General features: G+C 37.1%; 1 protein-coding gene across 3 annotated transcripts in view; it reads left to right on the plus strand.

Annotated features, from left to right (window-relative positions):
* BTBD9 (BTB domain containing 9) overlaps positions 1–20,911 on the plus strand; it is a 133,907-nt gene that overhangs the window by 91,761 nt on the left and 21,235 nt on the right. For 2 of the 3 annotated variants that reach the window (XM_082306121.1, XM_082306123.1), the window contains exons 9-11: positions 1,211–1,400; positions 8,134–8,232; positions 9,232–9,339. In XM_082306121.1, the coding sequence (XP_082162247.1) occupies positions 1,211–1,400; positions 8,134–8,232; positions 9,232–9,339 (397 nt within the window). The remainder of the gene's footprint in view (positions 1–1,210; positions 1,401–8,133; positions 8,233–9,231; positions 9,340–20,911) is intronic. The other variant, XM_082306122.1, reaches the window with a different exon arrangement.

Here is a 20,911-nt window from a genome sequence, read left to right on the forward strand (position 1 = left end):
GCACAAGGTAGCAGTTAGCACTGGCCTGTGCAATTAGAATTGTAATCCTACATTTTTTTAACTGAAACTCCTTTCCTCTTGTCATAGTTCTCCCAGGGATGCTTTTACTAATTTGAAAATTCTTTTAGTTCCCTAATTTGCTCATTTTCCCTGTAATATTCAAATAACTGCATATAAGGTGAATGAAAGAAGGCAAATTTGATATTCTTCAGTAATACCTTTGACTTTCTTTGGCCTAGAAGGCTACTGCATGCTGGCATTTTTTATGGCTGCATATAGGATAGAAAAAAAAATTATCCAGCAAAGGTCTGTGATGAAATTAATGGGGGGGGGGGAGTTCTGTATAATTCCATCACTATGTCCTAGAGGAAAAACATTATCCTGTGTTTTGGCCTTCCTTTTTTCAAGAGGATGGGTTCTAAGTAGATTTTTTTCTTCTGCTGTTGGGATGTTATAATTTCTTTTTTGTGGCATTCAGTCATACTGTTTTTATGACTCTTGACTGAATGAGAAATACTTCTGCACTTGCTGTTCCATTTGTGTGGCAAACCTACCGGTGTCTCCTTCCCTCTTGTACTCCAATACTTGTATTGAAGGATTTTGTAAGTATTAAAAAGCATTTTCATTTTCTAAATTCTGGGGTGCAATTTCTAATCGCAGTCAGAGATACTGTCAGAAGTACCAACAGGTATGTGTTGAGAAGAGTCTCCTGAGCTGTGAGACTTCAAGCCCTGGTTTCAAAGACTTTGAGTCCTGACTTCCCACAGTCTACATCAGTGCTTTAAACTATCTCCTACTTATTTCTCCCCGCCCCCCCCTTTTTTTCCTTTTTTTTTTTTTTTTTCTTCTTTTTTCGGGGGGGGGGGGGGGGTGTCATCATGAAAACAGGAAGAAACTGTTTGAAAATTTCAAACGTTTTACTGGACAAGAATTTTTTCCCAGTTGTGTTAAAAGAGTGCTTTCATATCACCAAGACAGAAATCTATCTGTTAATTTACCAAGCTATTCCAGGGTCAATGCTATAAAAATTATCTGTACCACTTGATTCTGCTTCATAGTTCATGTTAAATAAGAGTTAAATTTCCTTCTGTTGATCATACTTTCATCCTTTTTTTCTTCTTTTTCCCAATTCTTTGCCAGAAATAAAGACCATTGGTATCTGAACTGTTTTCTGACTGTATGTCTGTCATCTTTGTGTTTTAATTCACAGTTCCCACTGAAAATGTTGCAACAATTGCAGACTGTGCCAGTGTGATTGAGGGTGTAAGTCGCAGTCGCAATGCCTTGTTGAATGGAGACACAAAAAACTATGATTGGGATTCTGGGTACACGTGCCATCAGCTTGGGAGTGGAGCTATTGTAGTACAGCTTGCACAGCCCTACATGATTGGATCAATACGGTAAGAGGGTTTATTTTTCTCTAAACTAAGGTCAACAGTGAAACTTTTGCTGAGCACAGTTATTTTCTTCAGAATCTATGACATTTGGAAATGATGGTAATTAGGGGACTAGTTCAGTAGTTGTCATTTGGCTTCTTACTTCAGTATAATGGACATGTGTGAATTATATGTCGAGATACAGCAGTGCAATTCCAGAAAATATTACATTTCAGAGCCGTAATAATAGTAATAGTCAAATTGTAAGATTAAAGGTATATACTATATTAAAAGAGGAATTTAATTGCAGCCTCACTTGTTGTCAAAGTAGGTGCAGTTCCTCATATTCCACCTCATTGTGAAAACAAACATTTATTGAAGAAAGCAATCATCTCAAGTCAGCCAGGTTTCCTTTTCACTATACAATTAGTACTAGTTCTTACTTGAACATGGGGTGTCTAATAAGGGTACAGTAAACTGAATATTGCTTTAACGTGTTGGATTGATGAATGTGTTTAGATCTGGATTGAAGTTCTGCAATTTCTGCAGTGAATGTCTGTATATGTATGAAGAACAAACTTCTGGCTAATGTAGACACTCTGGAAATCAATTGGAGAGTGGGATTGTCCGCAGGTGAAGACAAAAATATTCTTGACGACTTCAGATTTTCTGACTGTAAATGGTTCTTTTGTTTCATAAAATCACAAAACCTTGTCTTAATGGCTTCCTGTTCTTTGTAAATTTAGAATGTGTTGTCAGGGACTTAGTTTGTATTCTTTGTGACAATGGAAAAAAAAAAAAGAGGTTTCTGAAGTTAGAGTGCCACTGAGCAAAGGTTGAAACCCCAGGTGAGGTACTGACTCGCAACAGAGACTACGCACAGGTACATATTGCTAGGAACTAGCTCCGTGCTGTCCGCCTGTTAGAGCTGCCTCCTCAAACTGACTGATGAGCAAGTGAGACTTGAAAGCTCTTTTATAACTGCCAATTTCTGTTTTGTGCGTTTTGGTTTTGGCTTGTGGCATTGTTTTCATGGTTATAAAACTTTGAAGATAAAGTTTAAAATCAGACATCCAGGCAAATCTCTAACCTAACAGAAGTACTGTTTTGTCTGTGTACACGCTATAGATGTTATGGATAATGCAAGTCCAGCATTGTTCTCACTGAGCGAAATGAGTTGAATAAGTATAGTTGGCAGCTTTCCACGCTCAATGTTTTATGCTTTTGAGTTTGGTGTTTTTAATGTTAAGTATTGCGTCTCGGGTAGAAAACCAGGAAGACACAGTACTCAGATTTCTTAAAAGAAGTAATTGAAAATTTAATTACATCATTTTCATGCCACTTTAAACTTAAATTTAAGTAGCAGCAGAAGCTTTGGCCACCTGAAGGAGTAAGAGAAGAATATATTAACTAAAATGCATAGTTCTCGGTTCTTAGTCTCTGTCTTCCTATCTTACCATTTTCTGCTGTCTTGCAATTAGTGAATCATACCATCTTTTCAAGTCAGTGCAAAAACCTGACTTTCCTATATTAAATACTATGCTAGTGTTTATTCTTGAGCAGAAGATTTTTAATACGTCTCATTATTAAATAGTGTGTTAGGTGAACTAGACTGAAATTATAATTGTATAACAGGCAAGCGTGTAGAGCAAATTAAAAAAAACGCCAAACATTACATAATTTAATAGGGATTTAGCGATTTATGTGGTATTGCATTGTACAGATATAGGGTCAGAGTGTCAGCTTTCCTGCTAGTACAAACAAGATGAATAGCTTGCCTTAAGAAACAACAGTAATAAACAACATCATCTAGGCTATCTTCTGACAGAGGAGACTACCTGCATTGCCTAGAGACAGAAATGCTAGCACTATGTCATCTCCTTTTCGTGTTCCGCCTAGAAGAACAAGTGTTTTGAGTTGCAGCCGTGTCTGTTGCAGATCAGAGGCAGACAAGGGAAAGATGCCCCTGGGAGTGGGGAAGCAAGGTTTCACTATGTGGCAGCTACAGCTTTGGAAAGGGTCTAGAACATGTCCTGTACTGTGCAATGCTAAAGATGGTGACAATGGTCTCTTTATTTAGCACCAGGAAATCTGTGACTGGTACAGAAATCAAATTACATATAAACATAGATTAGAGCAAAAAGTCTTAATATTTCATCTTAATGAAAGCAAGAGCTTTTTTTGAACAGAATGTCTTCCACAACTGATTGAACTGTATTCATTGCCTGTTTTCCTGCTGTTTGCTTGCTTGAAAACTCCCTTGATCTCACCCTCCCACCTAACAGAAAAAATTTCCAAGAGCATTTTCTTAAGGCTGGCTGTTCACCATGACTGCAGAATTGCTCTACCCCCAGAAACTGAGTGATTAGACCTGTGGATATGGATTCTAAATGAATAATTAGGAATTAAAGTAAGCATCTTTTAAGTTCAGAGGCATGAATGTGCCATTGAATATATTTGTATCAGAGAGAGTAAATACATGAGCCTTTGAAAAAAGGGTAGTAGCTGCTTTTAGTCTATAGAAATCGCAATACCACTGGAGAGAGCCTCCAAGTCAGAACATGTTACCATGGCAACTAAATTCTGAGCATGAAAAAAGCAGAAGTCTTGGTACTCAAATATGCATGAAAAATGCATAGAGAGCTTAATGTTTCAGGAGTATATCTTGTATGTATACTCTCTGCAAAAGTCATCCTATTGTCTTAGAATCTTAGAACCATTCAGGTTGGAAGTGACTTGAGGAAGATATCTAGCCCAGCCTGTTCCTCAAAGGAATGTCAGCTATGAAGAAAGACCATCCTACTGTAGGCTTTATGCACTCAGGTCTTGAAAACCTCCAAGGAAGGAAATTCCACAACTTCTCTGGGTAGCCTGTTCCAATGTTTAATTATCCTTACAGTGTTGTTGTTGGTTTTTTGTTTTGTGGTTTTTGTTTGTTTGTTTGTTTGTTTTTTTAATGTGGTTCCTGTTTTCCTATGCCCCTAGTCCATCTGGAACGTCCTGTTTCAATTTTTGACCATTGTCTTTTGTTTTTGCCATTGTGCACCTCAGTAAGGAGCCTGGCTCAGTCTTTTTCATAACCTGCTCACAGGCATTGAAAAGTGCTGTTAGGTTCCTCCTCGACCAAGCCAATTTCCTCAATCTCTTGCACAGTGTGTGTGCTCCAACCTCCCGACCATCTTGATGGTCCTCTGCTGGACTTGCTCAGATCTATCAATGGTGTATGTAGGTCCAGAATGGGATGCAGTATGCCAGGTGTGATCTAACAAGTGTCAAGTAAAGGAGAATAATCTCTTTCCCTTGTTCTGCTGCCTCACTTGCTGTTGCTATAGCTCCATATGCTGCTCGCCTTCATTGCTGAGAAGACATGAAGGCAACTAAGGGCATCTTCTGTTCAATATGACTCCCATGTCCATTTTAGCACGGCCGGTCAGACTGTAGCATTTACTACTGCAGTGGATTAGTCTGAATGAAGTACAGCAGTTTGCTTTTGATCTTGTTGAATTTCATGAGATTCTTTTTTGCCCATGCCCTTTGTCTTCCCAGAGGCTGGCAATCAGTCCTCCTGGAATGGCAGCCATACTCTCGAGTCTATTGATTGCATCCCACAGTTTGCCGTCATCTGCAAGCTTGATGATGGCTCATTCCATCTCCTTGTCCAGGTCGCTGATAAAAATATTAAACAGGATAGGTCCCAGAGTAGACTCTGAAGGAACTCCTCTTGCAAACAGTCTCTGGGTGGATGGTGAACTGTTAACCGCTGCCTGTTGCACTAGACAATCCTAGCTAATTTTTACCTGTGGCGTAGTCTACCCATCTAAACTGTAACATCCCAGCTTGGATACAGGGATGCTATGGAAGACCATGTTGAATCCTTGTTAATATCAAGTACTTCTTCAGGTGTTTGTATATCAGTTTGGAGCTCTTGACTTGAACATCGACATTTCCTCAGAAATTCTGAAACAGATATCATGATAGTCTGTGCTCAATAGTATTTTCTAATAGAAAAGACCTGGAAGACATGGGGCTTGGACTAGATGATCTTTAAAGGTCTCTTCCAACCCCAAATATTCTATGATTCTATGATTTTATTTTAAAATAATTGTAACTAATTATTGTCTTTTCTATAAAGAAGTTTATTCTTTTATTTAAGACTCCTACTTGGAACAGTTAACAGAGGAAATGTTACTTTAGGTAGTTTTTCCCCATTGTTGCCTGTCTGGAAAGAAAATAACCTTGCTATTTTTCCTCTCTGAAAAGGCCCTTATCAATGACAAAAAAACTATTATATTTAACTAGGAACAGAATGACAGCAATTGATGTGTTTAACAGAGTAAACATAAATTAACTTTTAAATGGCTAAAACTTTAATACTGAAAAGGCTGCCATATCACAATAGCTCTCTGTCTAACTCTCCCTGCATTTATCTGGCTGGTAACTTCATAGTTTGGTGTTTTGTTTGGTTTTTTTGTTGTTTTTTTTTTTTTTCCCCCGTATGAATTTCCAAAAAAGAAAGAAAGAAAAACAAACAAAAAGGTAGAACAGGTTTTGTTATAGTGTATGTGGTGTATGGAGACAGAATTCTTCTATACCATAATGGTTTTCATGTTAAAATACATCGAAATATTTTGCATCTTTGTAAAAGTAGATTAACCACTTATACTTGTTTAATCTATTTGAAGATTTCATTACTAATATGAATACGTGATAGCCAAGTGTTTTGTTTTTCATATTCAGAGTAATTCTTAAATTAACAAACATTATCAATTAGCTTTGATGTGTTTTCTGTTTGCTTATACCATCATCATATACATCTCTTATGCTTTCTAATTTTCCATACCACTTCTGCTTATGAAGTTTTTCTTTCTTTGCTGCTCATTTTCTGTGCTTGCCTGACTTGAGAGTGAAATTGTAACTCAGAATAAATGATCATATAAGCACATAGCAAATATGCAGGAGTTTTGTCTCCGTTGTAGGATCCTGAAGAAAGATTGGTTTCCTGCAAGATAACTACTGAAACATAAATATCTGCAGAAAATGAAACGGGATTATAGACAACTGGAGGCAAAATTGCAAAGACAATTGTATAAAAAATCCCTTTCCATATGGTTTTGGGTTTTCTTCCCTTTTTCTCCATCTTTCAACAAGTGCCTCTACCTCATGTTGTAATTTCTGTCTTTTGGGTTTCTCTAAGTATGCAAGTGGTTTATGACCATAGTACTATCAAATATTTATACTGTATGTGGTAACGACTGACTTATAGTGTTCAGGAAGCGGATATCATCCTGTCAGGTGCACGACTGCTATTGTTTGGTATTCTGCTAACACCTTGAGTACATGTAGTTATACAGCAGACTGAACTAAACAGTGACAGTCTTTTTTTCAGAAATCTAGGAATAAAAAGCAAGCAGAGACAGCACAAAATGCTTGTATGAATGCAGAACAATCAATCATAGGGAAACACATGGCATTTAGGGAAATACTGGTAAAAAAAGTACAGCAGTGTCTTTTGATGTAACGGATAGCCAATACAATCAGTTTCCCACACCTGTAATATGAAATTTTATTCATGTTTTAAAAGCTTTTATTTTATAAAATGAGGCATTTTCAACATGTGATGTAAATAACAGTACTATATTAAATGATTAACAGGCTTAGACCTTACATACCCAAAGAACTGGCATATGAGAAATATATTTGAACTCCTAAAGTTGCAGGGAGTGAGCTGGATAAAGCTTCCTTCCACTTTTCCTTCTCAGTCCTGAAGGCAAGATTTACTAACAGGAACTAATTTAGCTTTTTATTCTAATGTGGAAGGTCCTAGGAACATGGGCAGTTTTGCTATAAACAAATGCATTTCCAGGTAGTATAGTTCTGACTTAAGTGGAATATTCTCCCTCCTGTCATTTAATATCCATCTTGGCAAAACAGGTTCTCTACAAAAGTTTAGCCTGGTAGTTTGCCTGGAATGTGTTTCAAAGATTACTGTACCTGACATAAAAAGTGGCCCTTGTGCCCCGTGTGCACCGGTGAATCTTCATGTAATCACCTGAAAGTTTTTCACTGCTTATCCAGAAAGGCATTTCATGCAGAATAAATTCCAAATAGGTTCTGTCATCAGTCTCGCTCCCCAGTCTCGCCTAAAAAAGCTACCACAGGGAGGTGAAGAAAGAACTTTTAGTTTTCTTTCACAAGTCCCAGAGAAACAAAAATCTACATTTAGCATTCATGCTAAGTCACTTTGGGAAAGATTCTGCCAACTTTAATTCACTTATTGTTTGGTTTGTAAAAATTCTAAGCCATATGCTTTTTGAAACCTATTTAACTTGGGCTAGGTTGTTTTGGGAGAGAGCAATTATACACATTCTTAAAAGGAACACATATGTCCTGTTAGCCTTTTGCTCTAAAGCCGAGCCAGTTGTATTTTAATTACAGTATTGTTAGTTGAAATTACAGTCACTAGTGTGCTTCTGATATTGAAACTCTTGATCATAGCTTTGAAAACACGGATCAAGGAAACAACACTGAGCCCCCATGATGAAAAGGATCCTACTGAAAAGCATAATTAGCTACATTTTAATAGCCTTTTTAAAAGAAAACAAATTTATGTACGTTTTTGCTTTTCCTTCTTTTTATCATTTAGAAGACTTGGTTTAAATATAGATGTTAAATCAGTTCAGGATCTGTTGTTTAGTAGTTACCGAATCCAGGATTTTAATCCATAGACTTTTTAATTATTTTTTTTTTTTTTTAACAGAAAATGTGCTTCATTCAGTCTCTTCAGTATTTGGAGACCTTCACGCTATAGAAAAGCAGAATGGGGAGGATCTGATGAAGCAGGGGGAGAGGCGTTGGAGTTGGGTGGTTTTGTTTTGGGGTGTGGGTTTGTTGGGTTTTGGGGTGGTTGGGTTTTTTTGTTTGTTTTTTGTTTGTTTGTTTGTTTTTGGTTTTGTTTTTTTTTAAGTCTTTCATGATGCCACAGGCAGCTATATTTATTTTTTACTGTCAGTCCTGAATTTTTTAATTTGCAAATAGACAGTATTAACATGTGCTAAAAGGCTTCTGTTAAAAGTGTTTTATTTTAGCTTCTTAAAGCTATTTTTGATAGCTTTATTATGTTTGATATTAAAGAGCTGGGTTCAGTTGAGAGCATCTAGGGAGTTTTATTTTAAATCTGCTTACCCAGTAGACCCGATTCCACTTTGAATGCTGGGATTCCAGAACCTAAAAAAAAAGAGCTAAACTATATTGTTTTGAAAATAAGGTAATAACACTGGTTTTTAGGGCAAAGATACAGACACGCGTGTCCTTAACCAAATTCCAAAGACAGTCCAGCTTCTGCTTGGGACAGCCCCTCTCTGTAAGAGGAAGGATTCTGCTTGCGGCAACTGGCTGGGTCATTTTCCTCCTCTAGCAGTATTGGTTTTTCAAATGTTAAAAGTGAGCAATAATTCTTGCAGTTATATTCCTCCCAGCAGAGGTAGCAGCTGAAAGCAAGAAAGACTTTTTCAACTGGAAGGAAGGAATTTATAAAACTTGGGCACTCTTCTGAAAGGCGATTAAAGAGAGACAGCTTGAAACTCTGTTCCTGGGAAAGTCTGTAGTGTGACACAAGTTCCTTTTCTTTTTATGTATGTCTCAGCTATTTTCATTGATAATCAATGGCATTATCTTTAGCTATTGCACTTTGAAAAATGTGGATCTGTAGAAGTTCTTCCTCACAGCTGGAGAAATAACCCAGGTTAAACAGCTAAATTTATAAAGGATTAAGAGGAGGAAATAAAGGACTGGAAAACTTAAGCAGCTTGGTTTAGTGTTTATTTTACTTGTCATTCAACAACTTCTTCATACTTAGGTTGCTACTTTGGGACTGTGATGATCGGAGCTACAGCTACTACATTGAGGTTTCAACGAATCAGCAGCAGTGGACTATGGTGGCTGATCGCACAAAAATTTCCTGCAAGTGAGTTTAATTTTTTCCACTTATTTGCTCAAAGTCAGAACTGGAAAACTGGGGGGTTTTATCCTTTTGTTCAGTACTTACGTAGGTGACTTTTTGACTGTGAAAGGAATGATCGTTGCATAACCCGTAGTTTTCTATCTCTAGACCCTTGTAAATACAACTTCAGGAGGTAACAGCTTCTAGTGTGTCTGAATATCTAGGCTTTCAAACCAGAATCAAGTTCTGAGGATCCACATCAGTACTAGATCTTCAGACAATCAGTTTGATTGTTCATTCTCAGAAACAGTCTGCCTACCATACCCTTGGTTTTGTGATCACTGGAAGTTAAACCATGTTTCTCTGGAGTTCACGTGTTTATGGTTGACCCTGGTGTCAAATCACTCCTCCTTGAGAAACATGGCAGGAGATGAAAAGAGAGCATGCTTGGTAGAGGATTTTCTTAATCAAATGCATTTCTCCCCTGTCAAAGCACATAAATGTATTCTATGATATTTGAAGGGGGTGGGGAGAGCGAGGGTAGGGACCAAACCATAACAGAACAACCAGTTACCTAAACTTGACCTTGTCTCTGTTCAGAAGCGGAGTACCTCACCTATATGCACTGACCACTCTGCTTTTGAACAAGACCCTTCCATGACAAAACATGCTGCTTAAAAAGAGATAAAAAAGAGAGAAAAACTGTTTCATTTGTATACTAAAATCAAGACAAATCAGGCATGAATACTCTCCACATGTATACTCTCCTTTGGCTCTTCTGTAATTATTGAGTCTGCTGATAAAACCCATTCTTCTAGTATGGAAGAGTAATTCAGTGTTGATAGCCTTCTTAATCTATTTGATAATTCCAATTCCAAGTAAAGAATGACCCAGATACTTGCCATGGGCCTGAAAAGATAGGCTGCAAATTTGTACGTTATATATCCTGAAGCTAGGTATGCTCAGCATTCAGTGAATGTTGATAGGATATGATCTCCTGGCTTATCCCCAGGGAAGCACAGACTTATAAAAGTCTTATTTCTCTCCTTTTCCCCAAGTCAGTTTTCCATAAGATATGCTTGCTTTCCCAGGACAAAATTGAAGTCATCAGCTCATATGGGGACAGCCCCCACCCATCCTGTATTTGTGCCAGCCAAAACAAAATGGATTTTATAAATTCAGAGATGTATCTCAGTTTGTCACATTGGGCAAGAGAGTTATTCAGTCCTTTCTAGCAACACTGCTGATACACATTTTCTAAAGTTTTTATTTACAAATAGTGCAATTCAAGCACGCGTTACAATGTGGTCTAGACATGTTGATGAAGGAGAACTTCGTGCGTCCTTTCACTGTCTGTAAAGGGCAGGGTATTGATGAGCAGAAAACCTGGGTTCTGCCTGCAGGTCTGGAAAAAGAGTGAAGGAGATTTAGTCATTCTCAAAGGCATCTCAGTGTAATAGATAAAATTCATCTTTTTGTCTGTCTCCAGCAGTGGGAGCACTAAAAGGCTGAAACCAGAAAAGAGAGAGAGAGGGAGAGTCAGAATCAGAATCTTTTTGCGCTTTTTCCTTGTATATTTTCATACTAATATTCTATAACAGTCAAAAGAGCACTTGCTCTTTTGCACAGTGTGCACAGTGTAGGTGGAATTGCTGGATGACTGCCCAGTTCAAGTATCTACTCACCATGTTTGAACCACACGTTATTTTTTTAAAGCCTTAACCTTGGACAAGTATAGGTGCATCCCTGAAATAAAGATAGCTGCCTCCTCATGGTATACTTCAAGGTCTTGATTCAAAATGTAGGTGCTCTGGAAGTTCTCAAAGCCATGGCTGCAGGAACTCTTTTCTTGTGGATTAGAGTGTCGTATTTTGCCTAACTTCTTGCTCTGACAAACGTACATCCAGCTAGGAAAATGCCAGTCTTTAAGTCTACAGACGTACAGTGTCCTAGCACTGTCTGCAACTATCAGTTCTAAACAAATACAAACCCCTGGTCCTAAAACTTACAATTACAAAAACTCAGTGGACTCCAGAACAATTCAATTTAACAAGGACTAGAAAATTGTAAAGAAAAAACATCAACTTGAAAAAATCTTACTTCTCTTTGAAAGTTTTCTACCCTCTGCAGTTACAATTAAATACTATATCATCTGTAACTGAGATAAGTTGAAAGGTTTGTGGCCCCCCACATACTCCCCTCAATTTTCAGGTGATTTTTTTTGCATTCGACAGCATTTTTCCATATTCAATTTAATTCTCTTGCCCTTTATGATCAGCAAATTGGACTTTTTTTTACAGTCACCTCACCACAGAAAAGAAAACCTTTTAAATATGTTCAATTTTCTTTTCAAGTAGGATTTGCAGAAATGCTCAAGTCACTTCAGCTCAAAAATTACTTTGATTGTAATGGCAGGTTGATAACTCCAAATACTCTATAAATAAGTATAAGTATACTATAAAAAATAAATATATGTAATATTATATGTATATGTATATATTTATAAATTATATATTTGTCTGTTCATATATATATTAAACGTATAAAACAAATATATAAAATACTATATAAATGCCAAATGCTATAAATGTTAGAACTGTTTGGTAGAGAATATCATCACTGCAAACAGTCAGAGTTGGACCACTTTCATTTTACTGAGAAATACTGAAACATGGTACTGTGACCATAAAAAGCCATATTCTTAGTGCTCACAAATAGTTTAATGTAGCATGGAAGAGGTCATTCAGTGACTCATGCTCTGAATGAAGGCCCTCACTTAAAAATTTTTGGGCAAGATTTCAATATGGTGAAGGAGACATCTTAATGAAAAAGGGAAAATTGAACTAGTCACTGGTAGGAATGTGAAGAACTGACTTTTTAGTTTAATTTCTGTAAATTTAAAAAAAATTTAAAAGAAAAAAAAAAAGGCATGTTGAACCAAATTCACAACATGTGGGCTTTTTGCCCTGAGAAAAACAAACAAGTTATTTTTACTTCATGTGATTTTAACAACAAAAACAAACAGAGGAGGTGAAGAGTTGGATTTTAACCAAAATTAACAGATGCTGTAGTAAGGCAGAGGTGGTGCAGTCTACCTGGTTTACAATCGTAGTGTAATTGTAAAGATACTCCTGCTGGATGCAAGAGATTTTTCTGCCTCCCTTCCCTCCTCCTCCCCCCCCCCGAATACCTTGGTATTTTATGCCAACAGCACAGCTCCAACAGAGAGAGATCTGCCTCTAAATGCCTTTTAGACAAGTGATTCAGGCACTCTTCAAGGAAAAGCAAGACTCAAACTCGTGCGCTGTGTCTGGGTCTGACTCACCATCAGGTTTAGGCAGACAGTTAAAGATTCCTGTGTTCGGCAATTTGCCTTAACCAGATTACAGCATTATGGGGTGGAAGCAACAGTACCCTCATCTTTTCGTTCTCTGTATGTCTGTGAATGCCACGCCCCTCTCTCACCTGGAAGAAATGAAAAAAGTCTTTTGCTAATGTGGTCAAAGTTTGCAACTATTTCTTGTCTCAGCCAAATCCTAATTTTTTGATGAATACTTGGACATCCCAACCCAAAAAGGACTAATCCTACATTGGTATAAAAATTGTCATCACTTAGGCTTACGTGTCTTTGTTTAAAGAAAATGAGAAGTAGGTATGTCGTTGCCTCGGACTATGATTGCCTGTTTGACTACAAGTACCTCTCAGAGCAACGGTATCATTATACATGTGTTTGTGTGAGGGTAAAATATTAATTCTTTCCAAAAAGTATACTCCAAATTATGTCTGTTTCTCTTACAAATTTTTCAAGATGTGAGTGCAGTCTAGGTGGTTGATAAGGTCTTGAAGTCACGGGTTTACCCTTTCTGGCTTTAGTTCTGTGTTTAATATACTGCAGTAGACTCCAGAAAAATAACTCGCTTGCTTTTCTGTGTAGGATTTGCTGCAGTAGCAAATAAAAGTGAATGGATTTAAAACTCAGGAGAATTTCACAGGGGCTCACATTTGAAGAGACAGAATACTTGCGATGAGAAAATTTACTTTGCTATTAATATTCTCTATTCACTTTCCTGTCTTCAAAGACATGTGGATAAGAGTTGTTTCCTTTGCTGTTTGCTGCCTGGCTTTCTGTCTGCCTGGTCTTCCAGTGGAGTTACAGTCCTTTGTGAAAGTCATTAGCGTGCTGTCTCACAAGTGTCCTGGGAGGCCTCCAAATCATTTTGCTGAATCTCTGGCACATGGGGTAGGATAACCATAAAGGTAGCAAACACAGAGCTCATTAGACACCTTTGATGATCAGTAAGTGGCAAACAAAATGATGAGAAAGAAAATTAAATTACATTTGAAAAGCACATACTGGTTTTGGCAATCTACTGAAGCATGAACTTCCCCTTTAAACTATCTGTATGCTGCTTTGGGTTGTTTTAATGGTATTTTTAATGTAGTATTTTGTGTAAATTAATAATTCAATGCTGAAAGCCAGGAACTGACAGGCTACTCCTAACCTCATCTTGTCCCAGTTTTAAAAGGCTGAAGACAAAAACTGGATGTCTGTTATCTTCACAGGGGAAGCTTGCTTACCTTCCCTAAGTGAGAGCCAATTAATGCAAACTGGTTGTGTAATTGTCAATTTTCAAATGCTCTATGGAGGCTATTTTTTTTTTTCTTTTCCACAATAAGCTGTTTTTCTCTACACAGTATGACAGTAATGAAAAACAGTCGTGTTCCGTTCTATTTTTTTAAAACATTTATGATAAGTGGGCTTGAGCGTGTTAGTGTCGAACAATAGAGACCTGCACTTGTTAGAAGAATTTGCTGACAAAGAGTCTGAAAGTCAAATGAAAAACAGAAGATACCAAAGGCCAGTAGGAGGCAGACCTCAGAGTTAATGACACTTCTGATTGATAAAATAAGCCCTGTAAAGACAAATATGAAACAGGCTATCATGACAGTTATCAACTCAGTATCGTTCTTTAAAGTTCTCTTTGAGTAGTTATTGTGAAATGGATCTAATCCATTGGCAGCAGACATACCATATTCAATTCCTCAGTAGGAAAAAAGTGTCTAATACTCTGATAGAATTTGGGAGACAATGAATATTGGTTATTGATGGGCAGTTCTAAGGCAGTTGGTATCAACTGTCTATATGGCTGGTTTGGGACAGTTTTATGATTTTCTTGTGGAGGGCATGACTTCATTTTCAGAAGGTTTATGACATATTGCATTATATCTTTATTTTTTCCACCTGCTAGACTCATTGTTTGTTATTCAGAGTATACTGCTGTTACGATGTTTAAAAACTTCCAAACTTAATTTCACGTTTCTATTGCTTATTATCTTTTTTATTATATAATAGCTATTTCAAATCCTAAATTCTCAGCTCAGTTCCCCTCAGTTTTTTTTTCTATAGTTTTTGTATGAATGTAATTAGTACTTTCACATGGAAAGCCCTTTGGGACATGGATGCAAGATTCATTAACAAAATTTATTAACTGTCTTCCGATTGATTTTTCAAGAATAATTTTCAACTTTGAGGTTTACTGCTCTTGTTCAGTGTTTCATATTTCTGTCCTATCATGTACTATGTGCATTTCCAGTTTTCAAGCACTGCTGTGTTTCCTTTGATAATAAATCACAGATAAAGAACACCTAGAGAGATCTAGGTCATGCACTTAACAGTTCTAAACCACTTTTCAGATGTACAGAAGAGTGTTTTCCATGTTGTCTAAGGACTTCAAGTGAGAAAATACTTGTGCTTTACACAATATTAGTGGCAAACTCAATTTTGGATCTTTTTTTTTTTCTGGGTATACTTTTGTGAAACTGGGCTAATCTCTATCATGATGTGATTATTTCTTTTGCTATAGAGATAATATTTGAAGTGTGTGAATATCTTTCCTCATAACTGCATGTGGCACGTTACATACTGGTATATGTAGTTCCTTATACTTAGCCAAAAACATAGCAGGTTTTTTCCTCCTATCCACCTCTAGTTCCTCTATGATCCCATCTCTAGAATTCCCTCACATCCACTTTCATCCATCATTTTTCTCCTTAACCACTTTCATAGGACAGTTTTCTCTCATAATAAAACATCTTGAACATTTCTCAGCCCTCTTGCCTTTCCAACTGCTTGTATGCTCACGTCGCTTTTTCTGTTGCTTCCCATCAGTATTGCATGCATCTACTGTTCTGTCATACCTAGAATGACAAAAATAACATTTTTCCTAACTTCTGTGTAATCCTTAATTCTGTCCCACACCTGAGCTCCCAAGTGGCAGGGTGGAACAGGATAAAAGGAACCGCTCCTGTACCTGCGATGTCAAACAGGGAATTTTCCCCACACTTCATCCTATTTTACATGAAGTTAATTTCACAGAAAAACTGTTCTTGTATCTCTTCTGTCAAACAGTATATTTCAACCATGATTCATCCTATTTTACATGAAGCAAATTTCATAGTAACTCTATGAATGCCTCCTCCAGAGTTGCCAAACTCACTGTCGCCACATCCATACAATACAAAGATTAAATGTATTCAAACAAGATGTCTGGGAAATTGCTACGTTGTTAAGCTCAATTTCAAGTCTCACGTCACAAAAATAAACTGAGGGTTCTCATTAATCTGTTCGTTATGCTGCTAGTAATGCCGACTGGAGCAAGTCAGACAGATATAAAGGGTCATTTTGTGTAATTATTGAGCTTAAAATCCCTGAACAATAGAGGCATTGAAGGACGTGTTTTTCCTTGTGTTTATAGGCTCACGTTTTGAAAGATTCTAGTAAGGCAAAAGAAGAAAGAGGCTCCATCTTCACAGACCTGCCCTATTAAGCACGAAGAATTAAGATTTCACAGAGAGAAAGCAGAGTTTCGTTCAATTTCAGAGCGTTAGGAGCCTCTCAGAAGTGTGGAAACTCTGCATCTAACGTTTCATTTGCTAGCTTTTATTTTAGCTGAGCCTGGTTTGATTGAAGAAAGATCTAGCTTCTTTTAATTTGTTTCTTAACGGTGACTCAGGACCACAAGAAGGATTTCAAATTGTTAATTTGTCTTTTCTTTTGTCCACTTCTACCTTCAGGTCCTTGTGGTTGCTTTTCAGCCACAAATATGCATGGATCTTTTGAACAAGCCTTGAACAGAGTTGCAAACTGCAGTCTCTCTTGAATGTTTTGCCATACACTTACTTCACTGCAGCTCTGCATGTGCCATATGCATTGAAGTTTTGCTTTGCTCCATTTTGCCGTGCGTCTGGCACGTTCTCAGCTCCTCTTCATGCATGCTGCTGCGAGGAGAGTGAAGAAAACATTACAGTAACTCTGATGTCAGTTTGGATGTTAGCTCAGTTCTGCCTCAGAGAAAATAAGCAATACCAAATAACACCCATGCCATCAGTACCCGTTTCTTTTAGGTATTGGATTTTTCTCCCATGCTATGGAAGACTTGAATGTCTCTTTGGAGGCCAGTAAAAATTGTCAAGCTAATGATATAAATAGATGTATGTATTCGTACTTCATAATGTATTATGTAGAAAATATAATTCCCCCCCTCCCCCCCCCCCCCCCCAAAAAAAACCAATAGTGGTAGTTAAGTATGTGTAAAATATCTGTTGCATAGTCTTCTCTTTAAAATAAAAATCAAAGTAAATATTCATTTCCTTTCATGAATTATTATTACTCATTATAATTATTTTACAATTATTATTATTTATTATGACATTGACGTTTCAGTAGAAATTAGACTTCCCGATGGCTTTGCCTTTTGTGATTCTTCCCAGATGACTTTCTAAAGCTTCTGTGATAAAATAGCAAACTTTCAAGTTATTCGTATTACAAGAGATTACGTTTTAAGTCTAAGCGAGTGCTCACTCTTTACAGATAACCACTGCTTCTACTGTAAATACTAGGCACAGGAGGAGTTTTCAGTAAATGCATTTTCATTCTGCTTTGAAGAGTGAGAAGACAGTGCCGAAGGAGAGAGAGGCTGCCTTAATTGTTTTATCAACCCCCAAACATGTTTCTGATGTTCAGACCTTTTTTTTTTTTTTTTTTAATTTATTTATTCATTCTTTTTCTGATTGTCTTACTTCCTGGGTTGATATTAATAAAGCATCTTTAGTTTGACCAGGAAGGGATTTGCTTTCCGTAAGTGGGTGCTTTTCCGTAAGTGGGTGGGATTTGCTCTATCTGGTTTCTGGCTGCTGCACTCATTCTTGCATATTCTGCAGTAGCCATTCTTTTATCTATATATTTATCTTTGCAACTACTTATCCCAGCTGAGTATGAGCAAGGGCAGTTGCTGCCAGTCACTGATTTTGTGCTACCTTGTAAGTCGTGTAAATCACCATGATTGCGTGCCATGGTGCTTTCACGAAAAGTTGTTGCTGTCATTTATCTGTCTGAGTCATGGCCTTCCTGTAGATTTCTTGCCTCCTGTTTTAATGCCTGTGACTTTTAAAAACATACTAATCCAACACACAGTTACAGTTGATTTGTCGAATTTGCATTCATTGGCTGCATTTAGTTTAGAAGTTATCAATGTGAAGTCATGGGTCAGATAATCAGACTTGTCCTTTGCGTTATTTCCATGCATAGTGCTCAGCATTGCCTTCGCTTCTCACACAGCACCTTTTCTCACTCGCTGTCCACTGAGCAACAGCGTGAAGACTTTCTTGCATACGTATTTGCTTGAGATTTTGTTTGAGCACCTGGTTTCTAGAGCTTTGCAATAGGACTTCTTGTTGTTTAACTTCTTTTTCTTAAAGACAATATGAATTTACTTTATTTTACCAATTACTTTACATGCACTTTGATGTTTTATGGTAAATCTGATGTTTTATGGTAAATGAACCATTTCATAGGCTTTTTGTTGCATATTTCACATATATGCAGGGTAGATTCAAATGCACTTCAATGTCCATTGACTTTCTCAGTCTGGTTTTTTTTTTTATTTTTTTTTTTTAATATGCCAGAGACACAGCATTGCTTAGTGGGCAGAATATTTGTTGGGGGGGGAGAGGTAAAAATATACCAGAATCCAAGATAATATTACTTATTCTAATATTGTCTTTATTGCTTGTCGTTAGGGTAGATTTATACAAACTCTGAAATTCAAAACAGAGGTGCGTTTCCCTGAGCCCAGGGACCAGATTATAGAAGCATTCAGACTTCTTGGTTCTGAGAACATGTTCCCTGTGTTCCATTTTAAAACATCCTTATTCTCAACTTCACCTGATTGTCGTCTGCATTTACTTGAACATAGTACCATGCCTGTTTTCAATTAAAAAAAAAAAAACAAAAACACCACACCAAAAAAGTACTTCACCAGTGATAATGAATTAGGTTTTGTAGAACCAATATTAAGTTGATAAATATGGTGTGTATGTTCTAGGTAGGGGACACTCTGGATATTGAAGCTCCAAGAGCTGATCTACATATTCTTATTCCTGAGATTAACCATAAAACTTTGTCCTCTCCTCTTTGTATCCTTTCTTCTTGACTTGATCTGTCATCTCTGCCAGGCTGAAAAGGAAATCAGATTATATAAACACTGTGTTTTTTAGTGAAAGGCGAAACCTTTATGCCTTTTGAAAAATTTAAGGGTGCTGAAAAAAATTCTGAAAAAAAGATAATTATAAGGAAATGCTTGCTGAGATTGAAGAATGTAGGATTTTGAGGCACTGAGATGGATACCTGAGCAGCGCATTTTGGCAGCAACATACTGGGTCTGTAAGTGTTCCTTATAGTGTAGAGGTGCAAGAAATGCATGTAGTCCTTGAGAGTTATAGCATGATGACATTGCTATATTTTGCTTGACTGTACTATTGTCACTTTTTAATATCAAAGATGATCAGTAAGATGGCATCTTTCATCAGTACAGAACCCTACTTTGGAGATGCAGTCTAAATGCGAAGATGATGGGAAATGATCACTGTATCTTTTAAACCTTATAGGTAATGCCTTGCAAGAATTAAATTTTGCTTTATGAGTAAACATTAATTTTGTGTTATAAAATAAATTGTAGTCAGAATCTTGGCTGTTGCTCTGTCTTAAAACAAACATTGTTTTCAGTGGTCAGCCTCACTTAAGTATACGACCTGTTTGACCTTCTGTTGTTTGCCGTGGAGAAGCTCTTTGATAGTGTAAGAAAACTTGCTCTTAGTAGGTTTATTCCTCTTTTAACTTTATTCTATTGTTCAGCTTTACTTCAGTGTATCTTGCCCCTCTCGGATATTTGTAAATTCTATCGTCCTCCTTCTGTGATGGATTGCTCACACAGGCTAAGAATACTGAAATATTCCCCCCCATAAACATTTATGTCCCAGTTTGACCTACACCATTAAGCAATTCTGGAAAAGCCTGTCATCTTAAGAGGTCTTCACCAGCTATTGCCAACTCTACTCAATGTAACAGAAATCCTAATTTTCTTACTAGGAGGAAAATACTACTGCTGTCTTGCATCCTGCTAAGCAAAGGTTTTTTTCCAATCAGCACAGGAACAAATTTGCAGCTTCTGGGTAAGGACTCAACAGTGTGGATTACTGCTTTTATATTGTGGAAGGATCCTATGGCAGTACTTGGATTGCCTTCACCGAGTTGTAATACTCTCTCTTTTTGAAAATGTCTGTGCATGCATGCACATACCCACATGCATGCAGGCACCCACACACATGCACACTCTCAGCACCTTGATAAATAAATATTACTACAAAAAGGTTATCCAAAGTATAGATGTCTCCTGTGAAACTGGCCCATTTACCTGCCTGAGATAAGAAAGGAACGCCTAATACTTGAACTGTTGTTTTGTGGTTATGTTTGTTTACTTTGAAATTCATTGTTGCGTAAGACCATCTAATAACCCAATGAACAGGAGATGGCCAAATGTTCATGAACTAGATGGTAAGTTACTATTTTGTCTGTAGCCCTTTCTTACAGGCAAAGCCATTAAATATAGCAACTGTTGACATCTCCTTGTATAGTCAGGGTGCCAGTCAGATGTTAACACATCAAATCTAGAGATTTGCCCTAATAAGATTATTGATATTCAGGATCTAATTTCATTAAAACTCTGAAAAGTACACATTTGCTTATGCTGGCCAAAACAGGTATGGTCTTTAGTGTAACAAATATCCTGCGTTGAGATATATGCGGTATTAAGCCATTGATTTATTCACAGTAATGTTTTTACCAGGACAGATTATATCCATGAATCACAAAATGGAAGAATTATTATATCTTTAGGTTCCTCCTTCAGGGATTTTTGCACCATGTGGTATGTGGTGTATTTTTTTTAGAATAATGCTCCATCAGTTTGTTTCATATACTTGAAGGGACGGTGCTTCTGTTCTGCTCTTTGCTTTTCTATCACACTGAGTTCCCACAGTAAGAATTTTTTTCTCAATACCAGTACTGAACATCATATTACCTAATTTCATTCCGTTATTTTTCTTGTATCCCTGTAAACCAATTTTTCTTTCTTAATGGATTTCATACACTTCAACTATATATTTATAGTCATTTTGCCTTTTTCCTGTTACCTTGGTTGCTACTTAAACTAGTTTTCCCTGACTTTATTTTGTGCTCTTTCATCATGAGTCAAGTTTT

Source organism: Platalea leucorodia, assembly GCF_965183815.1.
Source record: "Platalea leucorodia genome assembly, chromosome: 3".
NCBI lineage: Eukaryota > Metazoa > Chordata > Aves > Pelecaniformes > Threskiornithidae > Platalea > Platalea leucorodia.